General features: G+C 33.9%; 1 protein-coding gene across 3 annotated transcripts; it reads left to right on the top strand.

Annotated features, from left to right (window-relative positions):
* The first annotated feature begins 7,494 nt into the window (after positions 1-7,494).
* LOC127791336 (uncharacterized) lies at positions 7,495-18,240 on the top strand. 3 transcript variants are annotated; one of them, XR_008020928.1, is made up of 10 exons: positions 7,495-7,772; positions 8,622-10,150; positions 11,069-11,806; positions 12,934-14,305; positions 14,739-15,088; positions 15,176-15,370; positions 16,945-17,102; positions 17,384-17,475; positions 17,595-17,680; positions 17,837-18,240. XR_008020928.1 is itself a non-coding variant. In XM_052321137.1 (9 exons), exons 1-9 carry the CDS (start codon positions 7,589-7,591, stop codon positions 17,612-17,614), a joined length of 4,638 nt encoding a protein of 1,545 aa, XP_052177097.1. In that variant the 5' UTR covers positions 7,495-7,588; the 3' UTR covers positions 17,615-18,240. The 3 variants fall into 3 exon arrangements, 1 of the variants encoding a protein (XP_052177097.1); XR_008020927.1 differs by having other exon boundaries at positions 17,595-17,695; positions 17,837-18,239; XM_052321137.1 differs by having other exon boundaries at positions 17,595-18,240.
* The last annotated feature ends 9,503 nt before the right edge of the window (positions 18,241-27,743 follow it).

Consider the following 27,743-nt stretch of genomic DNA (forward strand, 5'->3'; position numbering starts at 1 on the left):
TGGACCTTAATTCTTCATGGGCTTGAATTCTTCATGGGCTTGATTTCTTCATGGGTTTGATTTCTTCATGGACTTTAAGTCTTCATGGACTTGAATTCTTCATGCCTAAAAAAAATAATTTAATGTTATTAATAAATTATATATTATATATATGTATTACACATGGCACATATATATATTAGATTATATTATATATATATATTACATGCACGCATATAATGATGTATATGTATTATATATAATTTTATATATTATTATTATTATTAATAAATTTTACTTTAAAATTTCATTTCATTCATTTTTCAATTTAAACTTGCATATAACCATAAAATATATATTAATATCTAATTTAAACCATTTTTAAGATCAAAAGAAGGGTATAATTATAACAAAATTTTTACAAAATTAACCATTAATCACTTACCTAGAGTACCCCCAAGTTGGCTCTTAGATCGACCAGGTCATGCAAATGCTCACACATCACGTCACACACAACGCATGTCCCTCCAGTGAATGCAAAACAATCCCTATGTAGCACACATATCATGATACAGACAAACCAAGGCGGGAATCTGACAGTACTAGCTCTTCTAGCCCGTCTAGCACTTATCGTAACAGCTGATGACTAACGCCCATACATCCAGCCATCAACTGCCACGACCCACGGTCTATAGTTAGTGACTTTGTACCCCATACCCTTAAGACACACATAGACAACATTAAAATTAGTCACTTAAGCTCATCATTTCACACACTTTATTCACGACAACATAGACACTATTAACTTTATATTTTCTAAACTTAGCATTACATAACATTTTCCCATAACTTTTCATGCTACTGACAATACAAACACCGTTGTATCATTCGCGTTCTCATCTCATCTCATACATAGGAACCTATCTCCACATTCATAATAAATTATTAACATAACCCCATAATCTTGACCATGGTCACTTTCTAAGAACCTAGCCCCAATTGGTTCGGTATCATTCCCAAGGAAAGCGAAGCGATACAAAGCTCTGTGACGGTCGAAATGAAAGACACCAAGATATCTTTGCTTAACTCATTCCATTAACAATAACCTCATTAATAAAATATAAATCATAGGGTGGTTGCCACGTAGATTATTGTTATTAATGCGTGGAACCAAGTCACGGTGAGGGAAGGTTTAAAATACGAGAAACTATGAAGACTTTCACAAGAAATAAAGAACATGAGGAAAGGGTTAGGAGCTTGCCTTTATTTGACCGATTCTTGCCTTTTCTGTACTCCCGTTGCGAAGTAAAGCATTCTATAGGAAGATGATGAAATTATGGACCTTAGTAATCAGATATGGCCTTGTAAAATATACAATCTAACCATAAAAAATCTATAATCTAAACATATAATACTTTTAATAATTTTACCCACTCACCTGAATATTTTAAATATCAAATAATCCCCTAAATCTCATTAATTTCTCTCATTTCTCCCCTTTTTCTTTCTTTCTTAAGCTGCTAGTTACGCCTTCTTCTTTCTCTGCCAATGGCTCTAGAACGCCCTCATTTAAGGCCTTTAAAGGCCCCCTGCTTACTGCCCAAGCCTCCCCAATTTATGCCAAATTTAAGTGGCTTTTAAACCACAAAAAAGGAAGGCCGAGAAGCGGCCATGTTGCAGCCCAAGGCTGCTGCCACTTAGGCAAAAAACAACGTCGTTTGGCACCTCAAATTACTGAAAAAATACAGCAAAGTCGCACAACCATAGCACTTCCCCCTCAGCTCGATCTCGTGCCCCCTGCCAGGTCACCCTCATCCCATTTCCTAAAATCGCAAAAGCACCCCAAAACTTCCAGAAACTCACACTTACACCCAAGTTAATAATTTCATAAATACTCCAAATTAGATAATTAATTACCTATTTCCTCAAAATAATATAAATTATTATTTTTCCCTAAATCCCCAAATACTCATTAATGACCTCAACACTAGTATTAATAGTGATTATTTATTTCCAAATTTTGGGGTGTTACACTATAAATAGGCTAATACATAACTGAAAGCAACATGAAAATAGGCACTATCCCACATTAAAAACAAACTGTTATGACTAGGTAAACAAACTGCTAGGACCACCCATGTGCAAATTATTAAATTTCCTCAACATAATTTGCCACAAGATATAAAATGACAAATGTAATAACTTTGGTTTTTCTTGTTTCCAAAAAGCTTAGCACTAAAGAAAAGCCTTCTATAGAACTTTAATAAAAATTGTATACGGTATGTAAATATACCTAAGTCGTGGCGGAATAATCGAAACACTGATTTGTCTAATGACCTCTACGGAAGAAAACTATAAAAGCCTTTTTTTTTTTTTTTTTGTCCACCCTTTGTCTATCCATGGTTTGAAATGGTGATGCCGGAGATAATATATGAGTGACCAAAAACTAATTCTGAGTATTGTGTATTTTCATTCTATTCTATGCTTGTTTACAAATATCATACAAATATAGATATATACAAACATATCTCTTTAAAATTCAAACGTGTAGGAATTTGAATCAAATTCAAATTTCAATCATTTATTCCATTATTTTGTTAAAATTCAAATGTGGGGGAATTTGAATCCAACCACTTATCCTATTATGGGACATTTGTTAAAATGAGTAAGATAAGAGGCATCAAAATAAGTTTGAAATGCTTTTCGGACCAAGATATAGAATGATCAAGATAAGACTGGGAAGCATTTCAAGATTGCTATCAAATTATTTGTTAAATTTTTTGAATTCATTGATAATTGTACTTTTTCTTTCTATGTGTTTGTTAATGCATATAATAAGCACCAAGATAAGAGTTTTTTTACCAAAATATCCCTATTACTAAATTTATTCAAAATTGTTTGTTAACATCAATAATAAATTTATGATTAAAATAGTATTTTATAGTTAATATGAATTGTCAAAAAAATAAAAATAAAAATAAAAATTAAAACTAATATTTTATTTTCTAAATCCATGTTCAAAAATAGATTTAAAAAGAGTTGAAAAAAAGAAATAATTATTGTTGGAATTACAATGATTCCACCTAGATAATTAAAAATGGTCAAAATCGGTGAAAGGAATTGTATTAGTTAATAAAATATATATATATATATATAGAGAGAGAGAGAGAGAGAGATTTAAATTTTAAAAATTAGTAAAAGGAATAATGTCATTTAAATTTTAAAAATTGTCAAAACATATGACAGTTTAAAAATGTATTAAATAATATTAATTATAAGACTTAAATGAATAAGTTTTTTTAATAAATTTAAAATTTTAAAATGTATTAAATAGAATTAACTATCCAACAAGGGGCATATAGGTAATTGAGACTTATCTACAAAATAACAGATAAATTTATCTTGAAAGAGGGAGATAAGAGATCACGTGAAGGTTTTTTTTAGAAATTGTCAGATAAATTTATCTTGAAAGAGGGAGATAAGAGATCACGTGAAGGTTTTTTTTAGAAATTGTCAGATAAATTTAACAAATACGTTGAAAATGCTAAACATCCGAAATGCTTCCCATATCTAACCTTTTTTCCCTCTTATCTTGGTTAACAAACACCCCCTTACTAAAGAATTTATCCCATGTGATAATCAAGTAACACACAGAGTAAGCTTAAAGTAAAACATTACTCAAGTATTAGAATATCATTAATCAAGTAATCATCTTGAAACTTAAGGTTTAAAAGAAATGTATTTGGACGGGCTAAAAAAATGTGTTTCAAATCCACACATGAATGTCAAAATTGAATACTTGATGTTTAGGAGATAAACATTAAGTTCTTGAGTTCTCAATCTTGATACATTCATTCAAAAAGAATGTATAAATGAAAATTATATATTCACTCAAACACTTCAAAAATTTGAAGGATTTAAAACATGATAATCAAGTATTAAATGATTAATACTCAACTATTTAATGTTAAGAATCAAGTTTTAAAATTAATAATCGAGTAATACTCAAAATTACTCAAGTAACAAAAACAAATTAGTCAATTAAACCATATTGAGAATTCAAGATTCAATGTTTAAGTTAAAACATTAATTGACTAATTATCTTAGTCTAGTAAATCAAGTTTTTAATCGAGTATCATATCAAAATACTTAAGTAAGAATGTCGCTTGACTTAGACAATGAATATTTTCAAAAGCTTAATCAATTACAAGTCTATTAGTCAAGTAATTCAATTAGTCCAGTAACGAATGTTAAGACAAAAGCATAATCAACTGAGTATATTAAGTAAATCAAATAAAGTCTTAAGGGTCTATGTTCCTAAAACATTAATCAACTATTTGCTAAAATTAGTTGAGTAATGATATATGTCTTTGAAAGACTTAATCAAATAAACACATTCATTAGTTGAGTAATCAAGTTTTTAATCAACTAAAAGTTCGTATTAGTTAAGTAATTAGATTTTTAATAAACTCAAAACTTTAATTTAGTCGAGTATCAATTGACTTAATTGAGAAATCATCTTTTAATTGAGTAATAAAATATTTTAGTTAAGTAACATAATCAATTTATTCGAGTATTATTCTTGGATAGAATGGTACTTAAAAAGTTAATTGATTAAAGCATATTCTTAATCGAGTATTATCTTCTTTAGACAAGTAACATAATTATTTAGTTGAGTATTATTCTTGGGTAGAAAGGTATTTAAAAAGTTAATAAACTAAAAGCTATTTTTAATCGAATATTAACTTCTTTAGCCAAGTAACATAATTATTTAGTCAAGTATTATTCTTAGACAAAAAGGTACTTAAAAAAGTTAATCAACTAAAGCTATTCTTAATCGAGTATTATCTTCTTTATTCGAGTAACAAAATTAAATAGTTGAGTAATCTCTTTGATAATTCTAATCGAGTAAGATTATTCAACAATAGTGTAAAAATTACTTAATCAACTAAATGTTAAAAACACTTGACTAACATCTAATCTTAATCGACTAACAATCTTTGAAATTTGAAAAATATAGCCATTATGATTGCATTAAATGCATATGTTTTTCATTTGATGTCTAAACAAATGTAAGACAACTTTCTCTTGAATATATGATTGATTAATTAAGATTGCACATACTAATCATATATATATATATATATATATACAAACAACTAATTTGACCAGAAAAGTTTTTCAAAAGAGTTGTTAAAGGTTGCAAGTGTCTTAAAATTCAAATTCAAGCACCTATAAATACTTAAGGGATGCATGAAATGGAGGGGTTGCTAGTCTGATGGAAAAATCTTATTGAGAAGAATGAAAAAGAGGAGAAAAGGAAAAAAAAAAGGCTGAGTTAAAAGCCTTAAGCTGTGTTATCTTTACTTTTCAATTTTTAGTTTTGAGTTTTGAATTCATTTTCAGTTTTCTGTTTTGGTAATCAATTTTTAAAAAATTGAAAACGCGTTCTCTTTGTCATTTTGAAAAATTATTTTTCAAAATAAAAAATTAGAAAACGCATTCTCTTTGAAATTTTGAAAATATTTTTTTAATGATATTTTATTCAATAAATTTGATTATTAAGTAAATTATAAATATTTAATATTAATATATTATTAAAAAATATATACATTTTAAAGTTAATGAATTTTATAATATTTTTTCCCATTACAATAATAAAATATGAATAAATAAATATGTTTTGAGTTTTGAGTTTGTTTTGGATGAAAACACTAAAAATAAATTTTTGTTGTTTTTAGTTTTCTTTACAAATCTTTTTTTTTTTGTTTTCAAAAATGCATTTTTAAAAACAGCAAAGAGAACGCGTTTTCAATATTTTAAAAAACTGAAAACTAAAAATGAGTTAAAAATAGTAAAGAGAACGCAACCTTAATCTCTGTTGTCCCTTTGTTTTCAAGTTTTACATACTTAGAGAAAGTGAAGAGCTTTTATTGTTTATCATTCACACTCTATTTGTATTCTTAAATCCCTCTTTTATCTCTTTCATATTCTTTTGAGAGTTGCTTGTGTTGTGAGCTTCTGCTTCATATTTTAATTTTTTCAAATTGTTGTAAGGATTAGCGCATTATCCTAGTAAAAAGCTTGAAAAAGAGTTATTATTGAACCCATTTAAAAAGCAAATAGGTTAGCGCCTTATCCCCATAAAAAGGCTTGAAAAAGGTTATAATTGAACCTTGCAAAAGCTATTGTAATAGAGAATAGTGTCTATCTCTTTAAATAGACACTAAGTAATCGTTCTTTGAAAATCTTTGATGAGTAACTAAGATAATAGAGTATACTTGGTTGAGTCGAATCATTCTAACTTTTATGTGCTTGTCTATTTTATTTCTCTTACTTTTGATTTTCATATTTTGGGCACTTTTAGTTTATGTTTACAACATTAATTTCAAAGTTACAAAAAGTCTCAAAACAGTTTTTGTATAAGATCTTTATCAAACCAAAAAAGTTTTGAAACAACCAATTTGCCATTTTCTTAGATGTACACTCTTACATTTCTCAATACAACTAAAAACATTTTTTGTATAACCATTTTAAATATATCCTCTTTGTTTAGCAATTATTGTAAATAAAAAATTCAAAAAATCTAAAACTAAAATACCACAATACATTTGTTATGCATATACATATATAATTATTCATACATTTTGGTGAGAGAAATATTTATCAAATTAATTTATAATTATAGCAATATTATTATTATTTAACAATATATTTATTACTTAACTCTCAAATTAAGATAATCATAAAAACACCTTTAATGCTTGAGACTATGTTGCATTTTCTCCCTTCCATTAGTTAACTCTAGTTAAACATTAAAAATAACCAAAATACCCTTCTAATTTAAAGACGATTTTATTCTTTCTCATATTTTACTCATTTCCCTCTTTCTCTTCTCATTCTTTTTGGTTTCCCGACAAAGGTCGATGGCAATGGTGATTACCCTTATCCAATAACAACAACAATATTTCTTCGACAACGATAGTGACACTTGCAATAATTTTTATCTCCCTCTCTTCTTGGAAATCTAAGTTTATTGTAGATAAAATTAGATTTTTATGATTTATCTTGCATGATAAAACCTAGAAATTTGGGTTCGTCATATTTCTCTTTATCTTTTTGAAAAACTCAACTTGGGGTTTTCTTAAATAACTTAATCAAGGGATTTTTTTTGTTTCAACTTTGGGTTTAATTTGATTTATCTGGAGAGTCTTGTCACGCCTTCCTCTCAAATTGCTCACGTCAAACAAATTTTATATTGTCTGACGCAGATAATAGAAATTTATCTAATTATGACAATAATTGTCAACTACCAACAATCATTGGTTATTTGTTTTTATTGAGGAAAGATAAAATAGAATAAATGGTAATTATATTATTTATATTTTTATTTAATAATAAAAATTATTACTATTTTTAAAATATAAAAAACTAATTCTCACAATAAAATCAACGTGAGGATTGGTTATTTCAATCTTAAAGCCCTGCCTGCGTACCTCACTATTGACGCTTGACTAGAATTTGAATTCCATTCCGCGCCTCTCTCTCTCTCTCTCTCTCTCTCTCTCTCTTCGAGTGTTGCGTCTATGGCGTGTTCGCTGTGAAGAAGATGACGACCATAGAGAAGCTATTCGTTCAGATCTTCGAACGAAAGGACCGCATTATCGAAGAAATCCAACGACAATCGGATTTGTACAGCCAACACCTCGCATCCAAACTCCTGATTCAAGGAATCGCTCCTCCGCCCTGGCTCTGGAACCCTAGCTTCAAGTCCTTGCCTTCGGATCCCGGAGGTATTCTCTATCTCACAGTTACTTTGCCCACGCAATTTCGAGTTAGCAGATCTTGAATTTGTTGCGAGAAGAGAAATGGAAAGTGGAATTGAAGAGACTGAAGCTAAAATTAACGGATCTTGAACTCGCTCAGAAATGTTTGGTTATCCTAGAAAGTGTAAAAGTACTGGTAATTTCGGAAAATTGTCCTTATTGGCAAAGGCCTACCAGTGTTGTAATTTTATCCAATTGGTGCTTAACTGCCTTGAAGATGCGTTTTCCCTTCCTCTCATCTACAGGCTATAACTCACAAGGGTGTTAGGCTCAGACATTATGACAAGTTTAAACGTTTTCTACCTAGTGGAATTACTCCTGAGAAAGAAAAAAAAGAATTCGTAAAATTTATCGAGTTTGTTTGTTTTTGTTCACATGCACCTGGTGTTCATCTTATGCTCAGGCCATAGCACAGGAAAATGGTTGGCTCTTGAAAAATATTTCTAATCTGAAAAATATTCTCATTCATGTGCACTGGGAATACTAAAAAGTTCATGAAATGCTGCAGACGAACACTTTACAGCGAGCATTTGGACAAGTTATGTGTCATTGTTTAGTCTTTTCATTTCTTTAGCTGTTAACCAGTCAAGGCAGCTATTCACTAATCATTCATAACAATGTGCACGGTAGTGTCCTGGCCAGTCAAGGAATCATCATCATCATCATCATCATCATCATCATCTCTCTCTCTCTCTCTCTCTCATTATTATGTTAGAACCCATAGTTCTAAAACATGCATAAATCCAAATCTGACTACATCATAATAAAAATTGAACAATCTTATCAATTCTCTCTGACAATGTCAAGTCATTGCAGAGTTAAAGAAGGAAGAGCTGATTTCTGAGTTTCTACGCCCCCACCCACAACCTCCAGTCCCTTATATAGGTGTCGATAGCTCTCGCTACAGCAGGCCTGTTGTCATAGGAGATAATGGAGAGTTGTCAGAAGGATTGTTCATGGAAACTCAAGCTTCCAATAAAGGTTTTAATGGAGGAGACAAGTCAACAGCCCCATCTGATTTCCATGATAATAACACTGGATATGCCTTAAATTGTGTTCCTGAGTCGGATCCTAGTGTTTCCTCTCCTGAACGGCAGGTTGATGCAATGATCTCAAATATTTATACTGCCCCAGATCAGTCACTTGCCAGGATACAAAGGTCCAAGTCAAGGCAAAAGGCTCTAGAACTTCGAAAATCTGCAAAAGGAGCAGCTAAAAGCGATTTGGTTGATGAGAATGACAGTGGTTTTCATTCTAGTGGAATTAGAATGTCCGGGATCGCTTCCCGACAGCTTAATCATGATTATGAGTTTTGGGAATTGGCTAAACGTTCTGATACTATTAATGATAGTGGTGCATTGAGACTGGAAATAGGAGAATGCCAAAATGAAGCTAACATGTATTGTGGTAGAAGTACAGGATGTAGAAGTTCTTACAATGTATCTGCTGAAAAGAGTAAGTATAAGGAACTTGACAATTGTTCCAATATATCCAAGAAAGATGGAGTGTTAAGATCAGAAAGTACTCGTGGTGGAGGAATATCAAAGCCTGTAAGTTTATTTAATTCCTCCAGTCAAAGAATTACAAGGTCTAAGTCAACTGCTTTGAAAATGTCCCAACTTGAATCATCAAACAGGTTAGAAGGATTGCACCTACAAAATGTTCCAAGTGGTGAAGTAATCCAACATTGTCCTGAAGGCATTCCTGTTATCTTTAAGCAGGAAGTAGAGGATAATTATGTTGCAGAAACTGAGCTCATTTCAGATGGATCAGGAGAAGCTCCAGCAACTTGTTCCAACTTGGATGCTGCTGGCCTAGGTGTGGGGTTGGATGTTTTTGTCTCAAGACAACCCTCTGACCGTAGTATGTTTGTGAGGCCCAAGACACTAGAGTTTGATGACATGGAAAAGGGCAGTTTGAATGAAATTTTCAGTCAGAGGCCAGGGGAATCATCAGAAAAAATGTCTTATATTTCTCTGAAGTCTCCCACATCACTTGATAAAACAGATAACAGCAGTCCTTCTAAAAAATGTTTAGAGAAGCAATCAAGGGAGCATGTGGTATCAGATAAAACATCTGAAGCTTGGAGGAGATCTTTTGGAAGTCATTTAGAGGAGTGTGTTATAGTTGATAAAGGGGTACCTAAATCTAATATGAATAAGAATCTTAAGAACTTTGAAGATAATTCAGAGGCCATTGAAGACATTCTCCACTATCCTGCTTCTCTTGGGGCAGATGTTGAGTCATTAAATTTTGGTAAAAGCCTTGATGTAGAAGGGCATCAGGAGGTGAAATATCATTCAATGGAAGGATCTGAATCCTCATCAAAGTTGCAAGTCAAAGAGGTATTTGTTTCTCAATTTTTTGGCTTTGGATTATTCATAAACATGTATATGTATTCATGTATCCTGCATGGAAATGAAAGATGTGAATGAATGTATACACGTTAGCATATCCAGAGAAAGTGACTGACCTTCTATTATTTGCAGCATGTTGTTTCTGCAGTTTTCTAGATGTCAATCAGTTACTGTATTTTGGGAATCTCCAATATAGCATGATGCATGTGTCAGGCATCCTTTGTAATACTGGTCCTGCCTCAGATCATTAGCTTTATCAAAAGTTGGTTCTTATTCAATATTAGTTTTTTAACTCCATCCTTTGCCACTTTCTTTCTGGTAAAAGAAACAAAGATATTTTGCACAAATAACTTGCATAACCAAAAATATGGTGTAAGAGGACTCATACAATTTCCTTGTTATAACAATGTGTTCCATTTGCAAAATTAAAACAGTTTTGTTAAATTTGAAATATCAAAGCTACCATCTAATGCTTAATTGATTGCATAGTTAAAAAAGGTAAAAGATGCAGATTTATGTAGTCCTAGATTAAATTATTTATAGTATTTTCTCCTATTCTTTTTTTTTATGCTATTTAACTGTTGGAGGGCAAGCCCTGGAAACAGTATGGTTGCTCCTTTGTGACCATAGGCTCAAGTTGTGAAAATAGCCTCTTTGTAAATTACTAAAGGGAAGGTTGTATACAAAAATGATCCTTCCCGAACCCTTGCAAAGTGGAAAGCTTTTTGCATTGAGGACACCATTTTATGCCATTTAATTGTTGATTGTAGTGAGTGTTCCAAGGGAGTTCTTGCACCATGAAAATGAACACCCATTCACAAACATCAACATGTATACTAAAAGTTTGACAAGTTTCTGTGTTATAGTTTATCTGATGCAGGATTTGTGTTTTCCCATCCTTGACAGTGTGAACTTGCCTGTGACGGTGACAGAAGGGATAGAAGTGGGACAACCCCTATCTTGTTTAAACATCAACAGTTAGGGCCCTGCTTCATCTCAAACGAAATCAAACATGTAAGTTTGGATAAAGTTTGCCTGGTTGAAGAGGCAGTGCTAACAGATCCAAGTAGCTCTGTTCTGGATGAAAGACAGTGTTGTGCAGAGGATAATCAAGAATTCATTTTCCATGAAAATGAACTCAATAAAGGAAATATGAGTAGTTTGCCTTGTATTGACAGAACCCTGCTGCAAAAAAAAGGTTATTCCAGAGAAGATGGCTTCTTACCACATGATTCAGTTTGTTCTTTACATTGTGTAGACAAAAATTTCAACTCTTCTGAAATAAAAGAATTCAAACTTCTAGAGGAGTCCCTAATCCCAGGAAGAAAATTAAGGTCTGCAAAAGAGAAGTCTTGGCCTCAATTTAAGCGGAGAAAGATTGAGGATAAACCGACGGATTTTTTTTCTGCCTCCCCTAGGTTTAGGGTAAAAGAGGTTGGCAGTATTGGAGGTTATACCACAGACAGATATTTGAATAGAGTTGAAGATGATATGGAACCTGTCTATAAATTTCAATGTCATCCAGTTACTCCTCAGCGGGATGTAGGGCAATCAAATGTTAATAAGAGTTCTGACATGGAAATGGCCCAGAAGGTAAATCATTCAACAGGAAGTGAGCCTTCACCAGAAGTACAACTTGAAGTGGTACTTGTTCTTTTCCTGCTCAATTAATACCTGCAAGGTTAATGTACTTATTTGGAGGCAATTTATTAATCAGAAATATATGTTTAACTGACATATTAACATTGGGGACAGTAGGTTGCTTGACATTTATATTTCAAAAGCTTCAAATAAGTTGTGATTGTGATATGGGTTTTGGATTTCTACAAATTGTAATTAATTTCCTTGAAGATCATTGCAGGAATCAAGTCTGGTAGATGACATCAACCTGAGCTAATAAATAGTCTGATAAACTGGTTATGCTGGGACTATAATAGCTGTTTACATACGTTAAAATATTAAAATATAGAAAACAAAATTACTTGATTTATTTTAAATAAAAAAGCAGATATCATTCTTCATATTACCAATATAGAACCTGAGTTTGTCATGTGAATTGATTATCATAATAACCTCAGAATGAATTTTTTCATTCTGTCTAAATTCATGCATTAATGATAGAAAATGAAGTTAAATTAACTTCTTAATCCATTTGGTCCCTAAACTGAATTGTATTTGCTAATTGCTTCCTTTTTTCCTGACTGCGCCTCTTCCCTTTCTTGCACAAACATGCACACAGGAAAAAGAATTATCTTGAGGCAGTTCCTATTCATTGTTGAACTGTTATACTGCTCTTCTGGGTTTTATGACATCATTGAGATTTTAGGCTGGATGAGGTTTTGGGGTGAACATATCAACCAAATTGATCCTGAATGGATAGCAGAAAATAATTGTTTGATCCAGTGGCTGTTCTAGGCTAAAGCTTGGAACAAAGAATTTTTTATAGTAAAAAAGGAAAGAAGATGACATTAATTGTATATAGGCATTTGCACATACATATGAAACATTTACTTTCCATATCTTTGATTCTTTGCCTTCCAAATCATGGTTCCAAACATAGCATTACAGTAGTCCTTCAAAAGAAAAAACTACATAACTGATAACTTATTGTTGACATTTTATGGTTTATGATGTGAAGTGATCTTAATTCAGTCATGCTGGCTAGGATTCTGTGTTCTGCAGTATGTGATGATATATGACTGAGATAGCTTCCTCTTAAATTTTGCATACTCTGAGGCATGATTGTTATTATGTGTTCTGTGGTCCAACAGGATGCATGTACCACCACTCCTACATTCAATCATGGACAGTTTGGGCCATATGTTGTCTCAAGTTCAATAAAAGAGGCAGCTGGACATTCTGAATGTTGCTCTATTGAGAATGGTATAACAGCTGATGCAACTAGCATTGTCCTGGAAGTAAGAACAGAGTCTGATGAACAAAATTACATAAGTTTGCCACACTTTGAAAAAGATGTTGCCTTGGAAAACAAAGATGACTTGGTTCACGACAACAGAATCCAGCAGGAAACACTCTCTCTTGTCGAAGAGAATGGCTTCATTTCAAATTCTTCATTTGTGTCTCTACATGACAATCACCTGGGTTCTGTTGCAGCTGATCAAACTCTACCAGAGTTTGAGGGGTTTGTCATTGACACACAGGAGAATGCACAACCACATTTTATTGAAGACGCATTTAACTTCGAAAAATTGGACCTTCCAAGAGCTACAATAGAACGTGTTAGTGCTCTTGAACAGCTATGCAAATCTGCTATCGTGCACACTCCACTATCCCAGTTTTCAACTACATTTAAACTACACAGAACTCTAGACCCATACCAGTCTGTACCAAATGGACTTCTTGAGCATATGAACTTGACAAGTACCTTAAATATAGATGATGATTGTGGTAAAAATCTTAGGGCCAGTTGCAGTTCTGTGAATGAAGTGAAGTGTTCTTTCCAAGGGTTGCCAAATTCTAGTTGTATGCCACTTAATGGTTCTCATTTTGGTTGGAGTGCAAGAAAACCTCCAATGTCTCCAGTTGGAAGGCTCTGGGATCGAATTTCATCAAACTCTAGTAGTTCAGAGAAGCAGCGGAGCTTAAATCCTGAGCTTACTTGCTTCCCTATTGAGGAAGATCCCAGCTTCAGCGAAGAGAACGAGAATGGAGATGAAGTGGCTGATACAATCCACAAAAATATCCATTCATCACTGATGAATCATCGTGCCCAAAGAGAGCCACTTGCAGAGGTAACAGAAACATATGCAAACTGTCTTACATCAGTTTCTATGTCAGGGAAATATCCTAATAGATGTAGTTTAGATTCCATAAGCACTGAAGTCAGCTTGAAAGAAAATAATAGGGTCAAACAAAAACTTGGAAATTGCCCTGGCAACAAGAGCAGAATTACAAATGAAGACAAGCGGAATCACTCCATATCAGTAAGCATGAATGGCATTAAGGAGGCTACGGAATCACTCAAAAACAGATTCAGTAAGCCAAAATTGTCAGGGAAAACCAGTTTGAGGAAAGATGGGCAGAATCTCTCAGAGAGAGAGCCAAAGCGTAACAACATTGTTTCAAACATTACTTCTTTTGTCCCACTTGTTCAAAAGAAACAGGAAGCTACAGTTGGCACAGGTAAGCTGTTTCAATTCTTAAGGTTCTTTTATTTGTTTTCTTTCACATTTCATTTTCATCTGAGAAATTTCCAATCTTTCAATCTAATTGCGTAAAGGCTAATATTTGATCCTTCTGTTGTTACACTCATGTAGGGCCGTAATTATCCCAGCTCCTTAATTTTATTCTAGCTAATCAGTATATTTTGTTAAAGAGCTAAATTTGATCCTTTGCTTTTCCTGGATAATATGCCATTATATCGGCACAAGAATTTGAAGACAGCCATGTAGCATTTATTTTATTGACTATAACTGCACAGGCAAGGCAATATGGTTGCTCCTGAAGTGTTGCCAAAATAGAAAGATACTTTGCATTTTTGCTTGATGATGGTATGATATTTTGGGGTTCCATTTTTATTGATTTTTTATATGGAATGTTTTCTGGCACTTTGTAGGCAAGAGAAACATCAAGGTGAAAGCTTTAGAGGCTGCAGAAGCTGCAAAGCGCCTTCAAGAAAAAAGAGAAAATGAACGCAAGATGAAGAAGGAAGCACTAAAACTTGAAAAGGCAAAAGTAGAGAAAGAAAATTTGCGGCAAATGGAGTTAAAGAAGAAAAGGAAAGAAGAAGAACAGAAGAAAAAGGATGCTAGTATGGCAGAAAGGAAAAGACTAAGGGAGGAAGAAGAGAGAAAGGAGAAGGAAAGAAAAAGAAAGAGAACTGAAGAAGCATGGCAGCAACGAAGAGAGCGAAAGGAGAATTTGCATATTCAGAAAGTGGAGAAAGACGTACCATTCACTGTTATTGTAAGATCTTGTCTGTTAATGTGCTTGTAATTTTTTTTCTGTTTACTGTTGTTCCAACTGCACTTACTATGCTAATGCCTTTTGCAGGATGAAGAAGTTAATAGTGAGACCAAATTTATTGATGATCTGAAAAAACAAAAAAAGGATGAGGAAAAAGGAGATGACAGTCTTGTGAAAAAGCCACATACTGAATCTGCAACTGCTGAAATCTTGGAAAACAATGTTAACCTAGTAGTCCTTCACGACTGTGAAGCTGCTAATTGTTGTAGTCAAATTAGAGAGGTAAAGTTCTCAACAAGTTGATCTTTTGAAACAAAAAGTTAAGGCCCAATTCAACTCCAATTTTACAATTAAAGATGTCATGGCATTTTATGTTTTGAAAGCCATAGAATTCAGTTTTAGAAAATTTGGAAACATCAAAAAGGATGTTCTCTAATACATAGTATGAAGTTGAAAAATTAGAAATTTGAGTTTTCTATTATCTAATAGGAGATCCAATTATTCAACAGAAAATTGATGTTGGGAAATAGAAAATGTTTACTATAACTGAACAGGTCCTTACCCTCTAAAGTTCTATTTCTGCAAAAATTTCAGCTTTAGGTTAGCTATTCTTTGTTGCTATAGCAATTTGTTGAGATTCGAAGAACAAAGAGATCAGTAGTTATGTTAGTACTTAGTAGACTCTTATGTGCTTTCTGTCTTTTGGTATATGTCAGACTCCTCCAGTTCAGGGGTTTAAGGCTTGGTAGAGAGAAGAGGCAGTAGTCATGCTATTAGGAGTGCCATCTGAGAAACACCTTAGAAAACTTTGGTCAGGAGTTCACGTGTTTGGAACTTTTCCTTATTGTGTGGTGATATGCTAACCTTTGATTCTTCCGAAGAGTAAGACAAAGGAGGAAAAAAATAAAGAAATAAGAAAATTGTTTCCCATGACTGCTACTGAACTTGACTCCAGTAAGAATTTTTCTCCCAACTAATTGGAATTGAATTATATGGATCTTTTTTTTTTTAACTCTATGTGCCAAGGTTGTTATTTTTGTTTGGCCATGTCTTCTCTTGTTAACTGACAAAGTTAAGCTTTGAGCCTCCTGTCTCCCTTAGCATTACCTCCATTTTACAACTCAATTTCTAACTGCATATTTGTTGGTTGATGTTGTTCATTGCCCAAACCATTAATCAAACTTCCTTTATTTATTTCGAATGGTGCTCCCCCCCCCCCCCCCCAAAAAAAAAAAAAAAAAAAAAAAAACACAAAATTTATTGTACATCTAGCTTAGGAATGTCATGTCAACCACATTACATTCATTATGTTAACCTATTATCTAAACTCCAATTGTCTGACTTGTACTATAATACAAGATTAGCTTTGTAGTCCTCTTGCATAATTTTTCTTTCTATCATTCTCATTGGTATACACTTATCTTACAAAATTTTCTCAACTGCTGAAAAAAGAAATAGAATGACAAAGACAGTAAATGAAACCAAGAGAGACTATCATTAGAAGAATCTGGATGATTTGAAGAGGGGTCAACAACTGAATTTATGCTTGTAATTTAATTTCACTCATTGGAGCATAAATAAAGTTAATGTGTAATAACAAATTAAGTTTAGTTCAGTTGTGATGTATTGTGCAGTAAAATTCTGCATAGAATCATAGGACGCACTCCTTGGGCTTAGTTGAGATTTTTCCTCCTTGATTTAAATTCAAAGAAAAAGGATGCCTTTCTTTTCCTCTCTTTTTTCTTGGGGGTTGTTTGTCCGTACTCCATACAACTATGTTGGTCATTAATTTGCTATTGATATGGTTATGGACTTCCCTTGAACCTCCTACTGAATGTATCTTTTTGTTCTTCTAGCTGACAAGTGTTCTGACCAAAACCAATACAAACAATGACCTGGAGGCCAAGGCCAGTCAGGAAAAATCTTATGAGATTTCTCCATATCAGTGCTCAGATGATGAAGATGACGAAGAGGATGAAATTCCCACTAAAAAGTTTATTCCTTCATGGGCCAGGTATATTACCTTTAATGCCTTCTCAAAATCAATGCCATAGGACAGAAAAATTCTGCAGTCATCTCACTTGTATGCTACTTGTATCGAGCTTACTTCCCAGAAGATAATGATGCATAACTTATAAACTGAATGTAGTTAAGCAGATTCGTTTAATAGTTAACTTTATTTTTTTTATTATTGTTATTGTTATTATTATTATTGTATCTTCTAATGATAAAATACCATGTGTTGCCCTTTGACCTGAACGAAACTTCTCATGAAGTTTTGCCTGCTTTCTGCAGCAAAAGTTCTGTGGCTGTTCTTCTTTCCTCCCAGGAGAAGATTGATCCGGCAATGATATTTCCCCCTGAAAGTTTTTGCCATATTAATGAAGGTAATGTTCCTTTCTTAATGCCTTCTCAATAGGAAAAGGGAAGTTCTATTGTATTTATTTTGATCCCACGGAACAGTATTTGTATTCATGAATCAAAGAACATAACTTACTACATGCAGTTCTCCGGCCTCGAAAGTAACAGCCAAAATAGGCGGCAACACGTGACGGAATTGTTTACTGCTCCACTGCTCACCAAGATGAGGGGGTACCCATTCTCTCAGTATGTTCTCACTGTTTGTCATTCTGAAGAGCTTCTGATTTTATGAGTTTAGCTTCGTCAACTAGCAAGAAAAAGAAACATATCGCTTGAGTTATAGTAGTTAAGTTTTAATGAATTATTTATTTATTTTCAACATGGCAGATCTTTAGAGAACTTGTTCAGAGGGTTCACTAGCATGAAGTCTAATCGGGCAACACTTAATAAATCTTTGTAAGTTGATGAATTCTATGTGCAATATTGGGATTCATATATTCCCCCTCCCCCTAGGATTGTGCTTAGAAACAAAACAAGATAGCTGGTAGACTTTACTCACAAGTGGAAAGGAAAGTCACTTGCTTGGATGTAATTGTAAATGGATGGTTCCCACCCCCATGACCATTAATAATTCAAATATCAAACTGAAACTTTGGCTCGTGTAGCCACAGCCAGAAGGAATCTGAGAATTGTCATCTCCTTAACCCCCCTTCCTCTTTGTATCCTATCACCCTATTCTTATTTAAAACATTGCAGTGCTTACGTATTGTGCGATGCTTCACTAACCCTTTGGTTCCATTTGAATTTTGAATTTTGGCTTTTGCTAGATTTCAGTAGCCCGAAATAACGCTATTTAGTTCAATTCTTGCTTTGAAGTTCTGTGTTCAAAGCTTTCTAGCATCCATGTGGCTGTCCATTCCAAGTTCATTCTGAGATCCTCCCCTTCTGGTTTGATTTCTTGGGATTTGGAAAATTTACCTATCTTAATTCTACTTTGATGAAAAAAAAAATACAATAAATGTTGGGAATTCGAGACATACATAGTTGCTTTCTTTTTTATTTTAGTAGCTATTTTGAATATGAAAATATATTTTAGATACTCAATTTTGATATTTGTGTTATACAAATATAAATATACAAGATATTAATAAAAAATATCAAATATTTCAAATAATAGAATAACACTATATGAAATTCCTCAATTCAAACACAATCTTAAAGTTCCTCTTTTTTGTGGTGTTGAAACTAATAAATCTTGATTGAAATTGATTATAGAATTATATATTGATTTATTCTTTATATTTTAAATGGAGAAAAGCTGCACAATATTCTTGGTTTCATAATTGGACATAATTTTATTTTTTTTTTATATTTTTAAAAAGAGTATTAACGAGAGTCAATAGGATTTAAATTTACAACTTTAATCACTCCCGTATTAGATGATTTATATTAATGTAAATGGATAATTGTATGTCAAATATTATAGAAGAGAAGAGTTTAATCCACTAAAAAATATACCTTCCTTTGAGTTTCAAATATTTTTTTATTATAAGTTAGAAACATCTATTTTTGTAAATATTAAAATAGAATTATAGAATTGGTTATAGAATAAATCTTGATTCAAATTGGTTATAGAATTATATATTGATTTATTCTTTATATTTTAATTGGAGAAAAGAGGCACAATATTCTTGGTTTCATAATTGGACATAATTTCATTTTTTTTATATTTTTAAAAAGAATATTAATGAGACTCAATAGAATTTAAATTTACAACTTTAATCACTCTTGTATTAGATGATTTATATTAATGTAAACGAATAATTTTATATCAAATATTATAGAAGAGAAGAGTTTAATCCACTAAAAAAATATACCTTTCTTTAAGTTTCAAATATTTTTATTATAAGTTAGAAACATCTATTTTTGTAAATATTAAATACAATTTAAGGAAAGTCATTCTGAAATACTAATTTTAAATGAAAGTTGTCTCCAAACTCTTTAGGGTTAAAAGAACTTATCTTTAAGTATTTCAAACTAAAATTTCAAACTAAAATTATAAAAATTTTAAATGTTTTATTTAATTTTTATGTTTGAATAGCCAAAAGATGAGAAATATTTTTACAAAAATATTTTACATCAAAATGTGAAAAATGGTTCATATAAAAATTTAAATGCTAAAACTAAATTGTAACATCTTCGTAAAACTATTTTAAATCATAAGAGATTTGAATGTAATTTATTGTAAAAATTTTTGATAAATTATTTTAATTGGGTGACCAAAATCAAGCCCTTACTATTTTGACAAAATATTATTAGATATTCTAAATTCACATAAAACAATGTAGTAAAAAATATTTTATATAAAAATGTGATAATAATACCTTTTTGTATAGCAGTTATTTAACACATATTTCATAAAAAAAAAATTATTTCTTAAATAATATGTAAAATATATTGATAATGTAAAATTATCATTTGTTTGCATTTGAGGGTAGATTTTTTTTTCCTTACTCTTCGAAAATGCATGCTAAACACTAAAAATTAAGGTTTAAAATTTTTTTCTCGTTTTTAGTATTGATAAAAACTCACAACACAAGAATGATAATGGGATCGTATTGTTAGGAAATCCATATCTCAATTCCCATACACGTATCTTTATTTTTTTCTCAATATCCATACTTATACTTTAAAGTTGCATTTGGTGCTTTCCCACCAATTAAAATCTTAGGAATGTGATTCTATGATTTGAAATCACATTTTTTGGAATTTAATATTGATGTATTTAGTATACATGAAAAACTATAAACTAAAATCCTTAAAAATTATATTTTAAATATTTTTCCTAAATATTTTCCTAGAAAAATATTCAAAAATTTCAAAAATAAACCCTCTTGACTTATATTAAAATTGTGTACATAAAAGGCATTTATTAAGTATTAATAATTTAAAATATTATATTTAATAAAGATGTGCCAAAACAAAATAATAACAAAAATTTAAGACAACATAATTATATATTTATTTTTAATAATACCAATTACCAAAAATTCAAACTAACCCAAAAGATGAACCCATAGGAATAGAGCATTTTTCTGTATGTGTGTAAATATACAATCACCTAACAATTTCATTCATCATACATATCATATATATATATATATTCAATTGAAACAATGGGCATTAAAAAAGAGAAATAGAGAGAAGAAAAAGATACAAAAGAGATCTCGATAAAGGTTACCTAGCAATTTTGACAGTCAACTCTAATCGAATGAGAGAAAACAAGTCCAGAATTTTGTGTTTGTGTGTGTGTGAGAGAGGGTTTTATGTTGATGGCTAGAAAAAATTTGTTTAAAAAAAATTATAGCATATTTCTATCACTTAGGAAAGTCACTTTCCTATATTTATAGGTTGGGGAGAGATTTCCACATAAAAGACCAAACTCCCCCCTTAAAGCAAAAAGGAAATAATTTTAATATTTTAAATTATTTAAATTCATTAAGTAATAAAAAATACCAAATTTGTTTTTCAATGACAAGTGTAAGAGATAAGTGAGATCATAACTATATTGTCTAAAGTTTGTGAAAAAATATCTAATTTGGACTTTGATGACGGAATAACCCAATGAGATGGGAATTACTTTATTACCCTATAGACTCACTAATCACCATAAGCCACATGTACCATAAAGAAGTCAATTTGAGGTTTTCATGTGTCCCCTAGATCTGCAAGCTCCATCTCCACCCTTTGATCCAACCCGACCTAGATCCAGATCAATTGCTATCATGGAATTACTTGGGCAAACCTAGACTACTTCTTTGGACTCGATTAATTGAGAATCTTTCTGGTAAACCTGGTCAACCAAAATTTCTCTCCAACAACTCAAGAATTTGGACTCGATTAATTGAGAATCTTTCTGGTAAACCTGGTCAACCAAAATTTCTCTCCAACAACTCAAGAATCTTGACTCAATGGCCAAACTACACTTCGAATCCCACTTCACACTATCTATAAGGAATAAACTCCTAAATGTATGGACATATTAATAAAAACCCATTTTATATTATCCTACTTTTTGCTTATTGACTTGAGCGTATTGGAGTTGTGCTAAGGATAGAAGCCCTCCAATTACAAGTACCTGCTTTGAGGTAAACCTTGATAATTGGTCCAGTATCATCATTTGGCGCCAACGATGGAGGGTTATTCTACAAGGGCAGACACAATTACCAAATGCCTTACAAAATAGGGGCAAAAAGACAAAATTACCCCCGCTCACTTTGCAAATTTGCAAAGCTAGCCATTGCCCCTACTCTTTCCTCTCATCTCTTCTCCCTTCCCATAGCCGCGCCTCCGCTGCCTTCGCCTTGCCGCAATGCCTCGCTGGCATGTCACCGTCGCCTCGCTGCCATCACCGCCTCACCTCGCCTTGTCCATAGCTGGAAGATGCAGTGACGATTGGCGAGGCGAGGAGAAACGGTGATGGCAGGGAGGCGACAGAGGCAAGGTGACAGCAACATGGCAAAGAGGCGTTGCGGCAAGGCGAAGGTAGCGGAGGCGCGACCATGGGAGGGAAGAGGAGAGAGCAATGGCAGTGGCCGCTTTGCAAATTTGTAAAGTGGGCAGGGGCAATTTCATCTTTTTACCCCCTTTCGGTAAGGCGCTTGCCAAGCTTGTCTGGCTCTCAAGACTTTTCCAGAACTTATTGCTCTTTCTTCTCTATCGAGTACTCTTTCTAAAGTTTAAGTCTCTTTCATCATGTCAACTAGAAGGAATCCCTCGTGGGCTGCCATTCCAGGAAACAATAACTCTGATACAAAATAAGGCAACCAACTTGAGAATGGACTAGGTGATGGTATTCTCATACGAGATGGGTGTAACTAATCCTTGGATCTAAGGTTGTCACGATCATCTCATAAGAAGACTGATATGCTTTGACATCGTTTCGATGGGAGTAGATAAAGGCTGCATGTGGGCGATCGTTGGGTATATCGTGAAGCTTATGGAGATTGGTGCATAGCCAAGATGAGACTCGTCTATCCCTTGATAGAGGATGATGTATCTAAGGCGCCTTCGGTGGATATTCACTTTAAATTTATGACCATGGTAAAAGAGATCAATAAGGAGTTATTGATTCACTTTCTATTAAATGAAGAAATCCGTATGACCGAGAAAAATTCATGTGATCATAATCAAGCAACACATTGCAAGACTTAAGATCACATAAGATACATTGACGAGAGGATCAAATTACACGGTAACCATGCTCATGAAAGGTTATTTGTGGATTATGAATCCTTCTGAATAATTGGGTAGGCATGATGCCTTGCTAGAGGCCAATCTTGTCTTATGTGTTCGTACCGACACATTGCCAACATATTCAGAAGCCTAATGAGTCATGCGCAATAGGCACGGTCCCTGGCTTAAACCAGGAGAGCGAACGTATTGTTAAGTGGGACATTTCGGCAAGAAGTTATGTCGTCGTAGGTTCTCACGAAAAAAGAACAAATAGACATAATGACATCGATATAACGAGGGGTTGTCATAATGGAAAGAGTTTCCTAAAATGGCAATTGATTAAATTAGGAAGGAGTTTCTAATTTAATAATTTTCTATTTGTTAGAGTGGCAAATAGCAAAAAAATATATTTGGGCTTAAGTTAATATTTGGACTAAATTGGATTTGGGCCAAATATTAAATTAAATATTATATTTGGACTAAATTAGATTTGGGTCAAATATTAAATATTATATTTAAGCTAAATTAGATTTGGACTAAATATTAAATAATAAATATTTGGGCTTGAATTAGATTTGGGCTAAATATTTTATAAATGGATTTGGGCCACTTAATTATATTTCTAGTTGGACTAGAATAAGCCCACTTAAGATTCTAGTTTAATTAGGATTAATGGGCTAGCCCAATCCATTAGGGTTTAAGAAACCCTATGATGTTTTCTCTATAAATATCCTTTTATAAGTTGCCCAAAAATAATGGTTGGTTGTGTGGTTTTTCAAGAGTTGAAAAAATAAATGCCATTCACTCTTCCCCGTTTCTTTTTGGCATCGATTTGAAACGTGGGCGTTCTTTTCATCCATACACAAGCCGCAAAAAGGAGAAGAAACTAGCACTCCTATTCCGCTCTCCTTGCCAACGGACACGTGCTGCGCATCACGAGTTAGAGGCCGAATGCTTGGACGGTTCGAATCCGTGAACAACTCGAAAATCTAAAGGTTAGATTTATTTTATTTGTATGTGAATGATTTAATTTCGACGTTGATCCAATCACCGGGATCGGGGTAAGGTTCAAAATTTTTGAATTACGCTACTTGCCCCGTAACGATCTTGCTTACTTTCACCAAGAAGGGGTCACCACCTAGAGAACTCACCACCATCTTATAAACTGGCTCATACAGTTGGAGGGACAAGCATAGCACCTAATTAAGCTATTTACTGATTTTCTCAAACATCACCAAGAAGAGCACCAAGAAGAACAACACAATAACCACAATGAGCAACACTCAAGCTGAGACGAGCAGTGAATCAACCCAAGATGAATAGTGTGACCACCAATATGAGTGTCGAAATGGGCGACACTAGGGTTGAGACAAGAAGTACTAGCCTCAAGATAAGCAGTGCAAGTATCGAGATGAGCATTGGGAAGAATGGGAGGCAAACACTCAAAGCACAAAGAAAGGAAGTGACATCACTTTGATAAAGACTACTCTAGGTCGACTCACACCCAAGCAGGTGAAACCCCAAAAGAAAAGCGGTTACGTTTCTTAGAGGAGATTGCCAAAATGAAGAAATGGAAAGAAAAACCTCGAGCTTCCCATTCAAGCAAGCCTTTGAGCTAGGAGACCATGGCAACGATCCCCCCCGCCCCAAACAAACGTTTTCACATCCTGACAATAACACTCTATGAAGGCATCATTAACCTAGCTGAACACCTAGACCTTTTCACCTCCACATGATGATTTAAGTTTCCCTAGATGTTTTGTGGTGTTAAGTTTTCCCTATTACATTAAAAGAAAGTGCTTGCACTTGTACTCAAACCTAGCTCAACATTTGATCACCAACTTTGAGCAATTGAGAAAAAAGTTTTTCATTCCCTTTGCTTTCCTTAGAAGACATAAAAAATTTGCTAAGGTATTAGTCAACCTAAAGTAAAGCTCAGGGGAGTCCTTAAAGGATTTTGTAGCTCAGTTCAGCATGGAAGCATTAAACATCGAGAACTTTTATCAGAGTATTGTTATGGTGACTTTCTAGAATGATTTGAGAGCCAGCCCTTTTACTTAGCCTCTCACCAAGACACCCCCCAGGATTTTATCAAGATCCTTTGCCAAGCTGCCAAATATATCAATGCTAAAGAGGTGATGCAAGTCAAGAAAGCTGAGCACCTCAAAAAGCAAGAGAAAAAGAAGATTAATTGTCGAGCTACAGACCAACGATGAGCGTGGTAAGCAACGAGAGCAATTTGGTCCCCAAGGGAGTCCAACCTGATTTACATCCCTCAACAAACCCCAAGATGAGATATGCATTGCCATCAGGCAAGTATTTTCAATTCCATCACGACTATGGGAATGATATCAAGCAATGCCACTAGCTGGAAAAAAAGATTAAAAGCTCATTAATAGAGGTTTCCTCAAAGGATAAGGATGGCCGTGAGGTGGAGCGCCACCAAGAAATGAGTCCTAACTGCATGTGTAATCTATCTGACATAGCCATGTTAGAACTCAATCTCAGAGAGAAAGTGAGTAGTTTAAAAGGAAATTCCTTGGCACTTGGTCTTCCACACTTTTGCAACTAGGACCATGCTAGGAAAAAAGGTAAGAGACAGATCTAGCTCCAATTGATCTTTGGGTACTGAAAGATTCCAACAAAGCGAGATTATTTCTTTCTTAAATGATGATTTATCGAGCAATTCGAACTACAACGAACATGTGGTCATCACAATAAAACTTGAAAAATGGAAGCTCAAGAGCATCCTCACTGACTCTGGTATCTCTTCTAAAATCCTTTATTGGAGATCATTCCTAGGTATGGGATACAAGATAGAGTAACTGAAGCTAACTTGGATCCTCTTCATTGGCTTTAACAGAAAGGTAGTCTATTGGGATGGGATGATCTAACTTCCACTGATGGTCAAAATAAGTTCTCCAATCGCCTATACGTCATGTTGGATATTTTGATAGTAAATGTCCCCTCAACATATAACATCTTGGGAAGATTTGGGTTCAGTGCCCTATGGGACATGCTAAGCACCTATCACATGATAATGAAGTTTCCAACCCCCAATGGTATCAATGAGGTTAGGGTGGTTTAAACTTAGCTTAGAAGTGTTATGTGGCTTTCCTCAACATTGCCATGAACACCAAGTAAAGGTTCTAGAAAATAAGAAAGGATAAGCAAGGGGATAAGCTTGAATAGAAAGTGAATCTCTAGCCAAGGAAGACTACTAACCCTCTAACTATGGTCAGCTTCCTCTTGAAGGACTAGAAAGAGACGAAGATCATCGAGCCTGTGGATGAGCTTGTTTAGGGACCTTTGCAAAAGTAGCAGCCCGATAAGGCAATTCGAGTAAGCTCCAAGATAAAGGATCCTATTTGAGCTTAGGTTATCTTCTTTCTTCATCAGTATGCCTACACCTTTGCTTGGTCAGCCCAAGTCATGTTAGGGATTGATCCTAGCATCATGATTCACCATTAGGGATAAAGCCAAGCATCTCCATTTTCTGCATGTGTTAGCATTCTCCACAACTAGCCAAGACTTAAGGGGACCATTTCTAAACAAAAAAGGGATTTTGTCCTTGGGTACATAGCTTGCTTAGCTTGGAAACCCTATAAATAAAACCAAGGGACCACCCCTAGATAAACAAGAAAGAAAACTCAAGGCTTAGGATGAGTAGTCGACTTAGCTAAGATAATCTTGATCTGAGGAATGAGGGACCGCTTTAACTCAATTTTAAAGGCAACTTATCACCCGAGCAACTCGACTAGCCTAAGACTTACCCTAGAAACGAGCAATTAGGGGACCACCTCTAAACAAAACAAAACAAAACAAAAATACATCTCGTACTCATGAAAATCTAGCCCACTTGGCTAAAGCATGATCCCAAGGTCGAACTCACAGGCATTTGAAAACTAGCTCCTAAGTCTTTCACCTTAACTCAAAGCAGCAAAAAATGAAAAAATATAGGGCCAAATTTGGTCCAAGGTTGCTCACCTTAGATTAAAATCCAAGAAAAGAGTTAACCAAAAGGATAAAGTTTACATGTGCTTGAGAACAAGTTGGATGATACTATTGTTGAGCTGCTTTGCCAAGCTGGAGGTCTATTTCTAGTTGAAATAGAGCTACTTCATTGTTGCCAAGCTGTGGTCACCCACCAAACCTTTGTTGAGTTGAAGCTTGCCCAATAACCAAGTTGACCCTTTGAGTTGCACCTAAAATATTGACCATGCCAAAGAGCTAGCACACTACTGAGCTCAATTAATCCATCCACAAACATATAAACATTGAACTGTGTTTAAAGTAGCACTCATTCAAATGGGAAGTTTGTGAGGAAACACGAAAATAACTTATCATCCATAGAACATTACAAGGCAAAAAAAAAAGTATGTCAATAGAGAACTAAAACTAATCATCTCCTTCTTTTCTCCTTCTCCCTTGTTGGACTTAGTCTCTCAGGGAATTGGGCATCCCTTACTGTCGAGTTGGGCTTGTCTTTAGCTTAGTTGGGCTTTGCCTTGGTCGAGTTGGGCTTCTCTTTGGCTGAGCTAGACACATTTTGTTGCCAAGCTGAGCTAGGCATCACCTCTTCGTTGAGTTAAGCTACTGAGTTTCGCACTACTTTGTTGCCTCGCCTTATCAAGCTGTCGCTTTGCCCTTATCAAGCTAGGGCTTTACGTTGTTGGGCCATACCACTACTTAGCCGAGCTACATAGATAGGGCCTCATCTTGCTAAGCCACTCCACCTCCTAACCGAGCTAGGCTACTCCAAATGATGTTCAAGGGTCCTATAAGGTAAAGTAATCTCCTTATTTGTAGGGCTTAAAGAAGCAAGAAACAATAAATTTAAAAGCCATCTCTTCCAATGGAGTGGTCATCCACACCTCCATCAACAATTATCACGAGCAGAACTCCTAGAAAATTAAGAGATTAGCTCAATTACTCTTCAAGCTACTCAGCTCAAGAAATTGGGGGAGAAGAGGCAGAGGGAATAACCAAATGAGAGAAATTACTTGTGGGTTCACCAATCACCATGTGCAAGTTTACTAATCACCATGCACACCACGTG

This window comes from Diospyros lotus, chromosome 15 (genome assembly GCF_014633365.1).
Source record: "Diospyros lotus cultivar Yz01 chromosome 15, ASM1463336v1, whole genome shotgun sequence".
Lineage (NCBI taxonomy): Eukaryota > Viridiplantae > Streptophyta > Magnoliopsida > Ericales > Ebenaceae > Diospyros > Diospyros lotus.